Source organism: Trachurus japonicus, chromosome 18 (genome assembly GCF_045865225.1).
Source record: "Trachurus japonicus isolate A0001 chromosome 18, Traja_1.0".
Lineage (NCBI taxonomy): Eukaryota > Metazoa > Chordata > Actinopteri > Carangiformes > Carangidae > Trachurus > Trachurus japonicus.
Window position 1 is genome coordinate 30,036,393 of NC_140924.1, and position 13,057 is coordinate 30,049,449.

At 44.8% G+C, this 13,057-nt stretch overlaps 1 protein-coding gene across 3 annotated transcripts in view; it reads left to right on the forward strand.

The window, feature by feature from the left end:
• The window catches only part of adamtsl3 (ADAMTS-like 3), a 108,757-nt gene that overhangs the window by 37,827 nt on the left and 57,873 nt on the right, over window positions 1-13,057 (forward strand). For all 3 annotated transcript variants that reach the window (XR_015038199.1, XM_085806238.1, XM_085806239.1), the window contains one exon: window positions 3,229-3,345. Coding sequence is in view for 2 of the 3 variants with exons in the window: in XM_085806238.1 (XP_085662364.1) it covers window positions 3,229-3,345 (117 nt within the window). In the remaining variant the exon portion in view is untranslated. The remainder of the gene's footprint in view (window positions 1-3,228; window positions 3,346-13,057) is intronic.

Sequence of the window (13,057 nt, forward strand, 5' to 3'; positions counted from 1 at the left end):
TTATTATCACCTTATTAAGTTATTCTGGCTAATGGGAACAAGCACTAGTCTATATGGATGCGTTTCTAGCCACCAGATAAATGTACTAACTGTCCATTTGGCTTTAGTTTGTTCTCCACCAACTTCTGAATTAGATATCTGGCTCTTCACTGACCAAATGTTTCCAGCTATAGCTGACTTCTATGTGCTATATGGTGCTTGGCAGTTAGCACTCTGAGCTCCCAACGTCTATGAGAGTGAATTGAATAGAATAGAATAGAATAGAATATCCCGGAGGGCAATTCAATTTTGCAGCTACCATTATACCAAAACAGTAAAGTTGTAAAGTTTGTGTGCCTTAAAAGTGCATAACATAAATTAATATAACAAAATAAGGCTTTATTGAGCTTGTTAGCATGCTGTTAACATAACATGCACACTGTAAAAATGTAAGCATATTGACCTCTAGCAGGCAATGCTAACTGCGTTCACCACTTTAGCTGAGCATGTTAGCATATCAGTATTTCCTGGTAGCCTTCTAATTTAAAGAGACAACGAGGAGTTTCTATTTGGTTATAAAAAAGTCTCACGTTAATGTGGATGAATCTGCGCTACCCACACTTGTTAATGGGCCCATGTTCGATAAATATATCGTTTTGTCTCTATCGTTATTTTGTTATTTTAATTAATGGTGGAAATGCTGGGTGAGCCGACCAGCGTTTCCTTACTTTCGGTTTCAAGGACGCTCATGAGAATAACGCCGCCGTATTGCCGTCTATGGTCGGAACTACGACGGTAACTGAACCTCTTTGAACCTCTGACTTTAATTCTTAATGAATGAAAACATGAGTCTGTCTTGCGCCGGTCGAAGAATTCTACGGTGCGCGCGGAGGCTCATAAATGTAGTGTGAAAACACTTTGCTTTTCCAAAACTCCTCGTTGTCCCTTTAAGCATTTCCAGAGGATTCATATTTTCAGTCTGGGATACATTTTGGGACTGACAAAAGCCAAAGGCTTGACAGTTAGAGAAACACCAAAGTCCTTAAACACTAGTTTGAAGCATGACACAGCTATGTTCAATATGGTTCAGGGACACGAATGTTGGTCTCATCTGCTTTGCCAGTTAATGCAGACTGTCTTTCCTTACATGAGAGCAGAACCCAGTACTCAGGCCGTCTGTGGAAACACTGAGCCCTCTGCTCTGCTCGTTCCTAATGGTTTATTTCAGTAACAGTGTGCAGGATGCGTGACACTGGTACTGAACAGTCAGTTTGTTTTCTTGGGGAAACAACTTTGATAGATCCTTCTTTTAAGACTCCAGCAAGGGAGAGTTTAGCTGTCATGAACCATTAGCCTGTAGCTCAGTCTGGTTCCAGCATATCCCACGTCTCAAAGGAGGATGGATGCAGACTCCAAAATGACAGGGAAATGGTTGCCAGATTTGTCTGGTGTTAAGACACTAAAAGTGTGTGAGAAAATAATTTCTGAGGACCGGGGAAGGAGATCTCTTGAGAGAGACACGATCAGCGTGTTCATCTCAACCGGGCCTCCATTTAGCCTTGAGCAAGGACATCTGGTCACTTAAGTGGTTTTCAGTACATCCAAACTGACACACACACACATACACATACACACATCAGCGAAGGGTCTCCTAATGTTCATATGCTTGACTTATGTTTGCTTTACCCCCGGCTTGTGGTTTTGCAACATTTTCATTTTCAGCATCGGTGGCAGAGAAGACATGCCTCAGTGCAACACTGTCAGCAGAGATATCATGTTGTCCTCAGACATCCAATAATAGGCTGTATTTTGATAAAACATTAAACTTTCTCATATCAGTTATTGGGGCTTCCATACTGAATGCATTAATGTGTCGGGGGAATATAGTTTGGAGCTCTGTAAACTGTTGAGACAATCTGAGAAACGTGCTGTATTACATTTCCCATAGTGTGTTTTGTCCTGTTTCTCACAGGTATAACAAGAGTTTGCATCTCATTTCTGATTCTGAATGCAACATTTCAGGTGCCTGGTACAAAAAGCAAAATCTTGTCTCTTATTTATCTTCAGAAATAAATCATAATGTTACATGTGGCCCAACAGCTGCAACATCTGCAGCTCCATACCCAACAAAAATGTTCCTGTACATTATGATGGTGGTCATCCGAGGAGGCTCTTGCCCGCATTTTACAGCAGTGACTTATGTGTTGTTACAGATGCCTCCGCAGTGTAAGTGACTGCGGCTAAGCAGTGCTGAGTGTGGGGCTTTAGACCAGATTTGATTTGTCTTATTTAAGAGTCCACTCTGTGGGTCTTTCCCACAGAAAGGTGGTGTAAGTTTTGCGGCAGTTGCTTAGCAGCTCTTCTATTTTTTTTTTTTTTTTACCGCCCCCGTCCGCAACTAAAGATCTGCAACCCCCTACATTGCGAAGACCCCTCAACTACCTCGAACCCACATCCCCTGCTCTGCTTAGTTTGCGCCGCCTTGGCACAGGCCCAGGAGGCAGGCAGTTGACCTGGGTCGTAACAGGGTGTTTATGACCCACGGAGAGCAGCTGAGGGCCCCTGCTCTGTGAATTTTGGTGCATCTTCTAGAATGCGGGCCCTGCTGTGCCGCTAATGGGCCCTATCCAAGATGCCCCCTCCTCACCCCCCCCCCCCCCTATCCATTCTCCCCAAAGAGGTGGGTTACTACGTCTTCTGATATCAGATCCCTTGTGCTCTGAATTCCTCCGAAGCCCACAATGATTCCCCTCATCAGGAGGGATGTGCAGTTGAGAGCACAAACCGAAACGAGAAAAAAAAAGAAAAGAAAAGAAAAGAAAAGCAGAAAGCACTGTGTTCAAGATATGATTGCAAACAGAAACAGGAGTTTCTACTACAGATTTCCCACCATCACTGTTTCTTCAGAGCAGAGTGGTGAAATTGTATGGTCTGGTGAAAACACAATGGTATGAATAACATTGCGTCACCGGGCTCTGGTACAGTGTATCTGATTCCTTCTGTCTTTTCATTTATTTCAGTACAGTAGAACCCATACTTCACTTTAAATCCTACTTAAAACATTTTCAAATTCTTGTTCAACAGACTTCTAATGTCAAAAAAAATTCCAGAGGTCGTTGCGTGAGGAATGAAATGAAAAATGAGAGCTGTGTGTGTACGTTCACACCTCCAAAACCCCTGGCTGCAGTCGATGTGTGAAGTGATTGTCTGGATTTACGGGACACTTGTGACTCTGTCTTTGTTTTTCAGGTGGCTGTGTGGGCCAGCGACGGGGAGGCCGTGTTCATCAGAGAATTCACCCTGATTCGACGAGACCACCTTCCTGAAGAGCCTCTGCACGACAGCAGCCAGAAACCAGAAGACCCAGTGAGTGTCGGATGAGAAAACACTGCAGCTTTTACAGTGCTGCACTGACTCTACGTTTTGCTTTCAAACACAAACCTCATAGTACAACTTTCTCTTTTATAACTTTCCTGAAAATAAATTGAAATGTCAGATAAAACTAAATCAGCCTATAAATCTATTTGCAGTGACTTTTCCATAACGCACCACAGCAGAGGAGTGAAAAATCAGCCTCATTACACCTTCAGTAATGAATACAAGTGAATGATGGTAGTTGGACATTGGGAGTGGAGGTGTAGTCTGACTGGGCTGACGTAGCTTGATGTGAAACAGGGCAGCGCATGCGAACGCGCAGACACTTAACACTCGTGGCAAACGCACACGCGCACATGTTGCACGTTCCATCCAGGGCGGGGTGGGCTTTTTTGCATCACATTACTCCCACTCTGTCATCGCCTTTGATGAGACATGAGCGCTTGGACGTAGCGGTTTCTCTAAGCTGATCTCTCACCCAGATATTTTATCTAATTGGGTGGGAGGGAGGGGTCGAGCCGCTTTTGTCTCATCATCCCTTTTGTGATGGGTTTGGTCGCGGTGCAGCTTGAGAGGAATATGTTCAAACTGATCAAAGGTTTTTGAGCAGTATTACATCATAGCTAGCTGGAGGTGAATTTCACTGCAGCGTTTTCCTACATGCTCCGAGGGCATTACGCGTTTGAACTGACTGTACTCCGGTTTTTATATGCGCTGACCCACATACTGTATTTGACCTTTCACGAGCTTTCACGCATGAGTAAATCACCCCTTGACCTCAGCACCCTCTGAACACCGATCAAATGCTGTGACACTTCTTTGAAACAGCAGATCTGCTTGAACTTGACATCAGATTTTAAAGCGGGGGATAAAGAGGGCTTATGCAAACACTCACATGTGCAGGATAGCCTTTCAGATCAGTGGTGGCGGGCAGAGGTCATTTTCAGTTTTAGGAGGCGATCAGAGATCATTCTGGACTCACCCTCCTTCAGAGAAATGCTTTTTTTCTTATTAAGTCTAATTCATGTTAACATTGCCCTGCCTTGTATCATAAAATAATGTATATTCGAAAATGATTTTTGGTTTTGGGTTGCTTTTTACTCGCTCTTTTATATCCCAAAGGCAGACTTTATGGAAAAACCATATAAAATCCCTGTTAGAATTTAAATGCCGTTATACATGCTTACAGTACTGTAGTTGGAAACCACAAATAGTTCTGTCTACAGTATTTGGATTTCATATTGAAACCAAGCGGCTCTGTGATTTACGATGCTCTGACCTCAAGCAAATTTTTGAATTTGCATCAGCTAGTTTTTGAGTGATTTTCAAACCAGACATTACAGAACGAGTATTTATGCCTCCCCTCCCACAGAGTGTACCCACGCCATCAAAGCCTCAGATGCTCTTTATGGGCTTTCATTCTAACTCTGGCTGCATGATTTTCTCCATCCAGACACAGGTGCAGATAAGGTGCACTGGGAGTGAAAGAACAAATCATTTGACTGGGACTTAAAGGAACAATCCACACACTGGGAAATTTGTTTATTTGCTGTGTCACCTTTTTAGAGCACGCCGATTAACACTCGCCTGACTTGTTCCCAGTCAATATAAAACAACAAGTTAAAGGGATAGTTCAACAGTTTGGCAAATTGGCCCATTGCCATAATCCCTATTGTTTTAGGAGTCGGTTCGTTACCTTTAATTGTCGGTGCAAGCTCTTTTTAGAACGGCGGAGCAGAGCCGCTAGCTGCTCAAAGCTACGCTACATGTACGGAGGCTAATGGGATTTCTTTGTTCCCCTCATCAAACTCATCAAATACACAATCCAACAACTCCAAAACGCTCTGGTGGACAAGTTGTGACCTGCACATTCACCACACTATGAGATAATAACGGAATGTTATGAGACAGAGTTGTTTTAGAGGTAAATTCATGCAAAACCGCTGATGCACGTTCCAGTCAGGGCAGTTTTTCAGCAAGCAGTCTCTGTATTTGCCTCGAAAACAACAGATTAATGTTGCTCCACATAACTGCCTCTAAAATCCCTAATTGACATTTTTATATTTCTGTTTTTGTTAACAAATAGATTAACAAATTATTGTGCTTTTGGTTAATGCCTACATTTGCTTTCTGGCCCCGAGTTGAATCAGATGGTTGATACAACTCTGCCTGTTAAGTATTAAGCTACAGCCATGAGCCAGTTAGCCCAGCTCCACAGAAAGACTGGAACCAGCAAACCCAGAGCACTTGGCCCCTGAGGACATAACTCCTTGTAAAACACAGTGATTTCTTCTTTTTTCTTTTTTTTAACCTTGTGCTAAGCTGAGCTAACCAGCTCCTGGCTATAGCTTTATATCTAATTACGTATGAGTTCCTCTCATCTATCTTTCCATCAGAAAGCGATTAGGCTTCTTTCTTCTGAGTAGTTGGAACCTCGGAGTGTGTCTGGCTCGCTGTTAAGCCCTGCTTCCAGTCTTCATGTCGGGCTAATCGCCCCCTGGCTGTATGTCCACAGTCCATGCTTAATTCACAGACACGAGAGGTGATATCAGTCTTGTCATCAGCAAGAAAATTGATCTGCATTTTTCCCAAAATGTTAAACTACTCCTTAGAACGACTGCTAATTGGCCGCAATGTCAAACTTTAACCAGCACCACTTCATTTCAGCCTTATGATCGTCAGCCTGCTCTGAAACTCAGAAAAAAGCTGCTATTTGACCTTTGTAATCGGACGCCATGACAACACAGTAGAGATTAGGATGAATGACATAATCTCAGATGGCTTTTGCAGGATGTTCAGGGTCAGGAGACACTCATCAGCAGTTAAACTGGACGTGAAAGTAAAAGTGTTGGCTCGTATGGACACGAATGATAGAAAAAGAGACTTCTAACCTGAATGGTACAGTATTCCCGTCCTTTGCTACATGATGCTAACATCTCTTCACATGAGGAGCCCACAGACTCCCAGGAGCCACACTTGTGATTCCTTTCAGCACTCAGCTGGATTGGGTCTCTGTGCGCCTGTAGCACTGTTCTATGTTGGATCTTGGTTCAATATTAAGCTTGACTGGAAGCCAAGAAAAGCGCAGCTTAATTAGCGAGCAACCCGGGACGCAGATCTCAAAGTGTATTCGCTTTCTCTTGTTTAACTTCATGAGCATGTGCCAGGGTCGGTTGGTGGGCAATAAGACTGACCTCCCCAGCACCCTCTCCCCATCCCCCAAGAGGGCCACAGATGAATTGTTCTCTCCAAAGGAAAGTGTTTTTCCTGGCAGCCTCGGCACAAGCTCCTTCGATGGAATAGAGCTGTCTAAGGCAGCTAAGGTCTGACATACCTTTCTAAATTAACCCATATTCATTATACGATGGCACGCCTGCTATAGAGGCTCCGCAGTGTCAGCATTTATAAACAAATATTAAATCCGTTTATTGGGCTGAGAAGTTCCTGAATCAAAGTGTGCGTGGGGTCTGATGGCTGAAATGTTGGCCGCTGGGTCTGAGAAAGTCTTTTTTTATCACTGTAACAGGGCTGAATGAGTTAGACTGAGAAGATAAACAGAAAAGCTGCTCATAAATCTAGCTACAACTATTCCCACTCATTGTTTGGCCATGAATGAAATTTTCCAGCATGTTAGTTTGATCCGCTGCAGAGAGGGGAGGGAGAGAGCTGTAACTCACACTGAACCTGCAAAATATGTTTGAAAACGGTGACAAACACCGCGCTAAGTTTTGTTAAATAATCAGATTCACTTACCGGCCAAGGGGGTATTAGTCTGTCATTAGAAAATTGAAACTTTACACGTTAAAGTGGAGTTTGAAACTCAATCTCTGGAGGAGTTTCTGTTCCAAAGGCGATGCACAGGTGGCAGCTAAACCGCTCGACCTCAGGCTGATTGACAGAGAATGAGAAGAAAGAAAGAAAGAAAGAAAGAAAGAAAGGACAGAGAGTAAGTATTGTAAACTTCTAATCACTGTTAGAGAGTGAAATGGAGATTTAAGGCTAAAAGAGAAAAAAAGCAGCCTTTTGACAAAAGAGGAGAAAGGAGATAGAAAGAGAAACACGCCACTCGGTTTGTCTCCTCAGTCAGCTGCCGTCTAGACGGCAAATATGATCATCCTGTCAACAGGCAACTTTAAAGTGGGTTACTGAAAGGTGATCCTTCATTCACCAGATGAGTGTGCGTGTGTGTGTGTATGTGCGTGTCTGTCTGGGTGTGTGATAGTGAAGTGTCCTACCAGCAGGACTGAGGTCAGGGACTCTATCAGAGCTCCGTGTCTGCTCTTAGCTGTAAACAATCTATTTACATTGTGACGATCTGCAAACTCACAACTGGACTTGACTGTTAACATGAAAACATTCACCTCACTTCTCTGCACAGAAACCAAACCCTCTGAAAAAATCCAAACAAAAACATATATGTATAATACGTGTCGTGTATTAAAACTTGTTATTAAGTTTCTGTCCACCTGACGACTCTCTGCAGACGCTAGCCTCCTCTTGGTTGTGCTGTGGTATCTGCCAGCTCTTGTGAGAGATTTAGTAGCTGAACGTTCCACTGTGTTCCCCAGGCGGTTCCCTGACTCCTCTGCTGCTCGGCGCTGGACAGGTAGCACACATTTGATTTGTTGGAGTTTGTCATGCAGCTGGAAACGATGCTGATGAGAGTGGATGACCAAAACAACCAGCTACAAAAGGTTCAGTTTTATTAGTCGTCAGCATAAGAAATATTCATTGAATTTATGAAAAAAAGACAAAAAGCATCAACATTGCAACTTGGTTTCTAATGATTTTATTTCTAAAAGGCTGTAAAGACATGGTCACAGAACTATTTATAAAGGAGAAATGTGGCGCTGCAAACTTTTAATGAGTTCCTCTGACCTGTAAAGCAGTTTATGCTGCACTTCCAGGGTCAGGATGCACTGATTGCTGCTCTGGGTTACATTTTGTGTTAACAAGACCAAGAACAGCCAGGGTATTATGGGTTGTGACAGTTAAGTGGTGGTAATGACAGTCATTAGAGCCCCACTCTACAGTAATGACCTGAGGCCCAGTGCGAGGACACTTCCACCCTGCCTGTCTCTGCACGTCTCGTGGAATGACGGTTTCTTCTCCTCGCACTGTTGTTTTATTTTCTCACCTTTTCTCCCTCTCGTCTTTCTGTGAGACGTTGGATGTTTTGTTAGACGTCTCTTCCTCTCTGCCCTCTGCCTCTCTCACTTCATCACATGCCAAGCAATCCGGGCCTTAATGTTTTTACATGCTCAATTGCACCTCAGGCAGCAACAGTCGGGGGCCTCCCACACCCCCTCCTCCTCCGCCGCTCTTTCTAAAAACCTTCAGGGTGAACAAGTGCCGAGACGGTTCTGCCTTCTGGCAGGGTGTCAGGGGTGGGAGTAATTGGGGTTGGGCGAGTGGGACCAAGGGCCAGTCGGGGTGGCGGACAGGGGGAGCTGTGAGTGGCCGAGGCAGCGGCGGTCTGCACAGACAGACAGAGAGACAGAGAGAGAGAGGCCCACGGCTCAGCTGCAGGCTAACCTGGCAGCTGTGTTTTGCATGTTGCGCCAGGTGGAAAGGGCAACGGTTTTGCACAATTGAACACTTCATTTGTCTTCATTAAAAGGATGGGCATGTTAGTTTTGGCAGTCAGAGGAGGATGTTCAGGCTGAAATTTTTCTTCTTCCACGACGTGCTGAGCCCCCTGTCGTTAACAACGCTTTAAGTTAGCATTAGCTTTAGCTTTAGCTTCTTTTCTTTCTTTTTTAAAGTATATTTTTTTGGCTTTTTTTTTCATGCCTTTATTTGACAGTACAGTCAAGAGAGACAGGAAATGGGGAGGCAGAGAGAGGGGGAAAGACACACAGGAAAGGGCCGTCTGATGCAGGATTCGAACCGGGGCCGCCTGCACAAGGACTACAGCCTCAACACATGGGGCGCCTGCTTAAAGACCCCCTCCCATGAAAATCGTGTTTTTCGTGCTTTTCACATGTTCCTGTGGCATTTTTCTTGTGTTAGAGGACATATCAGCAGAAAAGGAAGTGCAAAATTGCATTTCTGAGTTTTTCTGCCTTCAAATTGCTGTGAACCAATGGCAGACGCAAACTGGCAGTTTCAGGGAGACTGGAGTTGACGTGTCACAACTCCAGGGGTGGGCAGAGCAGTGCAGTCTCCGCCCACCCTCCAGAGGTGCATTGCTAATGAGCTGCTGGTTTTAAAATGACCAAAAAGGGTCGCGGGAGGGGGACTTTAACCCACTGCGCCACTCGGCGCCCCACCCCGGGGAGTTTTTGACCGCGAGTGGTGCTATTGAGTGAAGTTTTAAAGAGGAACTATGCAAGATTTTTACCCTTTTTTTGACAGCTTCAGAGTAATTGTGATGGTTAAATGACTTGTTACAGGAGAATGGAGGCTCTCTGTCTTCCACCTAGCGTCTCTTGGCCAAAAACCAACCGTGCAAGATCATTGCGCCGACCCGGTGTCCCAGCTCTCGTCTCGGCGGCACCACAACACGTTACCCGTAATCTCTTGTTTATGACAGATAAAACTACGGCTTAAAAACAAATGCACGGCTTAAAAACAATGCACAAGGCCAGAGCGGGAGGGAGGAGGCTTAGCAAAACAGCGGAAAAGTTAGTGGATTTGCATAGTTCCCCTTTAGAGAGTGGGTCCCAGCATCTCCTGCATGTGCACATGGTTTCATCCTGTTCAGCAGATTGAACCTGCTATGGAAATATAGTAACATATGAAAACAATAAAAAGAAATACACAAAAAAAGAAAGAAATATATTAGCATGCAGGCAAAGCAAGAGGGAGTAAGATTTTATGGCAAACAGTGATGGTGTTTGGAAGGAAATGACAAGGATATGAAGGATGTTGGTTTTGCATTCTTCCAAACTAATCTGCTCTGCAAATGTTTAATGGGGAAGGAAATAGACTAGCTATATACACACACTGTGTTTTCGTGAGAGAAAGTGAATGTTGACACAACTTTTATTTGTTAACCAAAAAAAACAAAAAAACACCACAGGGTACCTTTTTAGGATGCTGCGACGTTCTGGGAAACATGCTCATTTGCTATCTCGGTGAGAGTCAGATGGACATGACCGTATAGTTAATGTGCAGCTTAGCTTAGTGTAACGAGCGGGCAGAGAGTTCCCCTGGTAACCAACGGGGGAAAACCAAACCGCATCAATGACGATTATATGTTTCGCAGGGTGATGTGCCAAGCTGTTCCTCCTGGAGCCGTTAGATGCAGGAGTAGTCGTCTTCCAGTGCTTTTAATTTGATTAACTCATCAGGATATTACATAGAGACACTAAGGCAGTGCAGTGGTGTGTGATAAGAACTGGCACTGGCATGAAGTTCCCACTCATTTCTATCCAGCCTTAATAAAAAGCACAATGTGCCCCGCCACTATCTTTTAAAATCACTGTTTCTGCTTGTGTTTAGACATTATCGGACTTGAAATGAGCTTCTCTGGATCCATCCACAGCATTGCACTGACACTGAGTGAGTTGTTTATTAGAAACATTGCCTCCATGTGAAGCGGCTCATGCTGTAGCTGGATTGGAAAAGCTTGGATCCAAACAGCGAGTTAATAACTGCTTTCGTGACGCCAGTTAGCCATGAATGCCAGTGTTTGTTTTTGCATAGCCAGCAATCTGAAAGATACCCTGAGTCTGCTGAAATTTGTTTTGCGAGACAGGGCCGGGACGACGGTTTGTTTTTTGCACTCGAAATGATGTCCGTTGTGCTTTTTAAAACGAGAAAAGGCAAAAATGAAAGAGGCCCGAAGACGAGCGAGCAGTGAGTTAGGAGACTTTTGCCTCCTCGACTTGTTCGCTTTGGCTGGCCGACTGCTGTTTGGCACATGTGAACGCTGTTTGGAGCGCTGGCTCCAGCGCTCTTGAAGAAAGTGCTGAGTGCTGGTGAATGTGGTGTAAAGCCACGTGGCTTTGGACTGGGGATCTTTCTCTCACCCCTGTGTTTGTTCCATCAACATATGTGTTCAGTAAAGCCTTGGCCCTCACAGTGCCACAGTGAATATCTCCCCCTACTTGATGTGGTCTAACACCAGTGCACTGTGGGTACTGGAGTGGTGCTGCTGAGGTAATACCACCAGGGACAAGACCTCACCACAGCACCCACATAACAAATGTGTGTGTGTGTGTGTGAATGCATTCAGCCAGTAGTGTGTCTCTTGCTGGCTACTGTTGAATGCGTACTCCCGTCTGCAGAGACACTTGCACACCGACCCTCATGTTATTCTATAGTTGTTTGTGTTTGCACGCTGGCTTGTGCATGTATGGAGCTGTGCAATATGGGAATCCATGTGTTTCAGATTACTGCACCTTTGGCATTCAACACTATCACATGTCGCCTTGCATATGCACAGCATCCAAAACTATGTCTTTGATTAATGGGTGAAACCTCCCCCCACCCCCACCCAACCCCTCCCTGCTCTCCCACCTCCCCCTCCGCCCCTATCATCCCCTCACTCTTCTCTCCTCACCTTCTGCAGGATCTGCTTCTCCTCGGCGTGTGAAGGCATGCACACATTGTGTGGGCGACTGATTGATTTCTAATTGTTTACATTTCAAATTGCACTCCCCGTTGCAGATGTTTGTATTCTGCTCCACGTTCAGCGTGAATTTACACAGGCATGCACAGACACAAACAGAGACACACTTATACAATGGGGATGTGTTGATGCCAAAATGTTTCATCCAGGAATTTTTGGATGTCTTAGCTCTGGGTTTTGGCACCGTGTGGACTAATTGCCTCCAAGTGGAGGCGATTGTTACTATTAAGCCTGTATTTTATGATTGTGATCTGTTTATGGGCACGTGGGCGAAGTCCTTCAAGGCCTTTTGCCATCAATATGATTTCAGTCTGGTTAAACGAGAGCAACAAGTGAAATTAAAGTTTGTCACAATTTTCAAAAGGAGGGAATATCAAGAGGGATATTTCAGCCAAACAATAACATCTGAGTTTAACAAGTCCTCGATCTTGACGGGAATCCCCCGCCCAGCTCTTGGACTTGAGTGCTGTTTTAAATAAATTCAGCCTCAGATGTTGATTTAAAAAACGAAAATGTGCATAAGGACAAGTTGTGTTTCACCTTGCGGTTCTCGGCTTGAAATTAATGGACTGACTGCAGGGTGGCAGTAACTTTAATAACTTCAGTAGCACTCCAATGTAAGCTTCTGTATGAGGTGTTCACAGTGGCCACTTGGCTGCAGCAGCCTTTCAGTGCGTAGCCAGCCAATCTCCAGTGTAAGCAGCAGTGTTATCCTGAGTTACAGAGGTAATTACCTGCTGCTGAAGGATCCCTGCCACCCGTGCGGAGCAGAGTTTAGGTTAAGCAGTGGGCAAGGTGCAACCTAAAACGGACCCCTCTCTTTAATGTGGGCTGTAATGGCTCTGTGTGGTGGTGCTCGGCCATGTACAGTACAGTAGCTAAACTAACATACACATCTCCCAGTTTTCCTATCTGGAGAGCCATGTCCCGCTCCGCTCTCTGTACAATCGGCGTGCTGTATCCAGCACAGCCGGGTGGGGGAGTGGGAGGCGGGGGCTGCCGTTTTTAAGTTGATCCCTGAGACTGTGTCTGTCAGCAGTCGCAGCAACAATCAAGACCCTTGTGTGTCTTGTGTTAGTCCTGCCTTTTCTGAGGAAAATTAAATCTGCCACAGCTTTGAAAGTT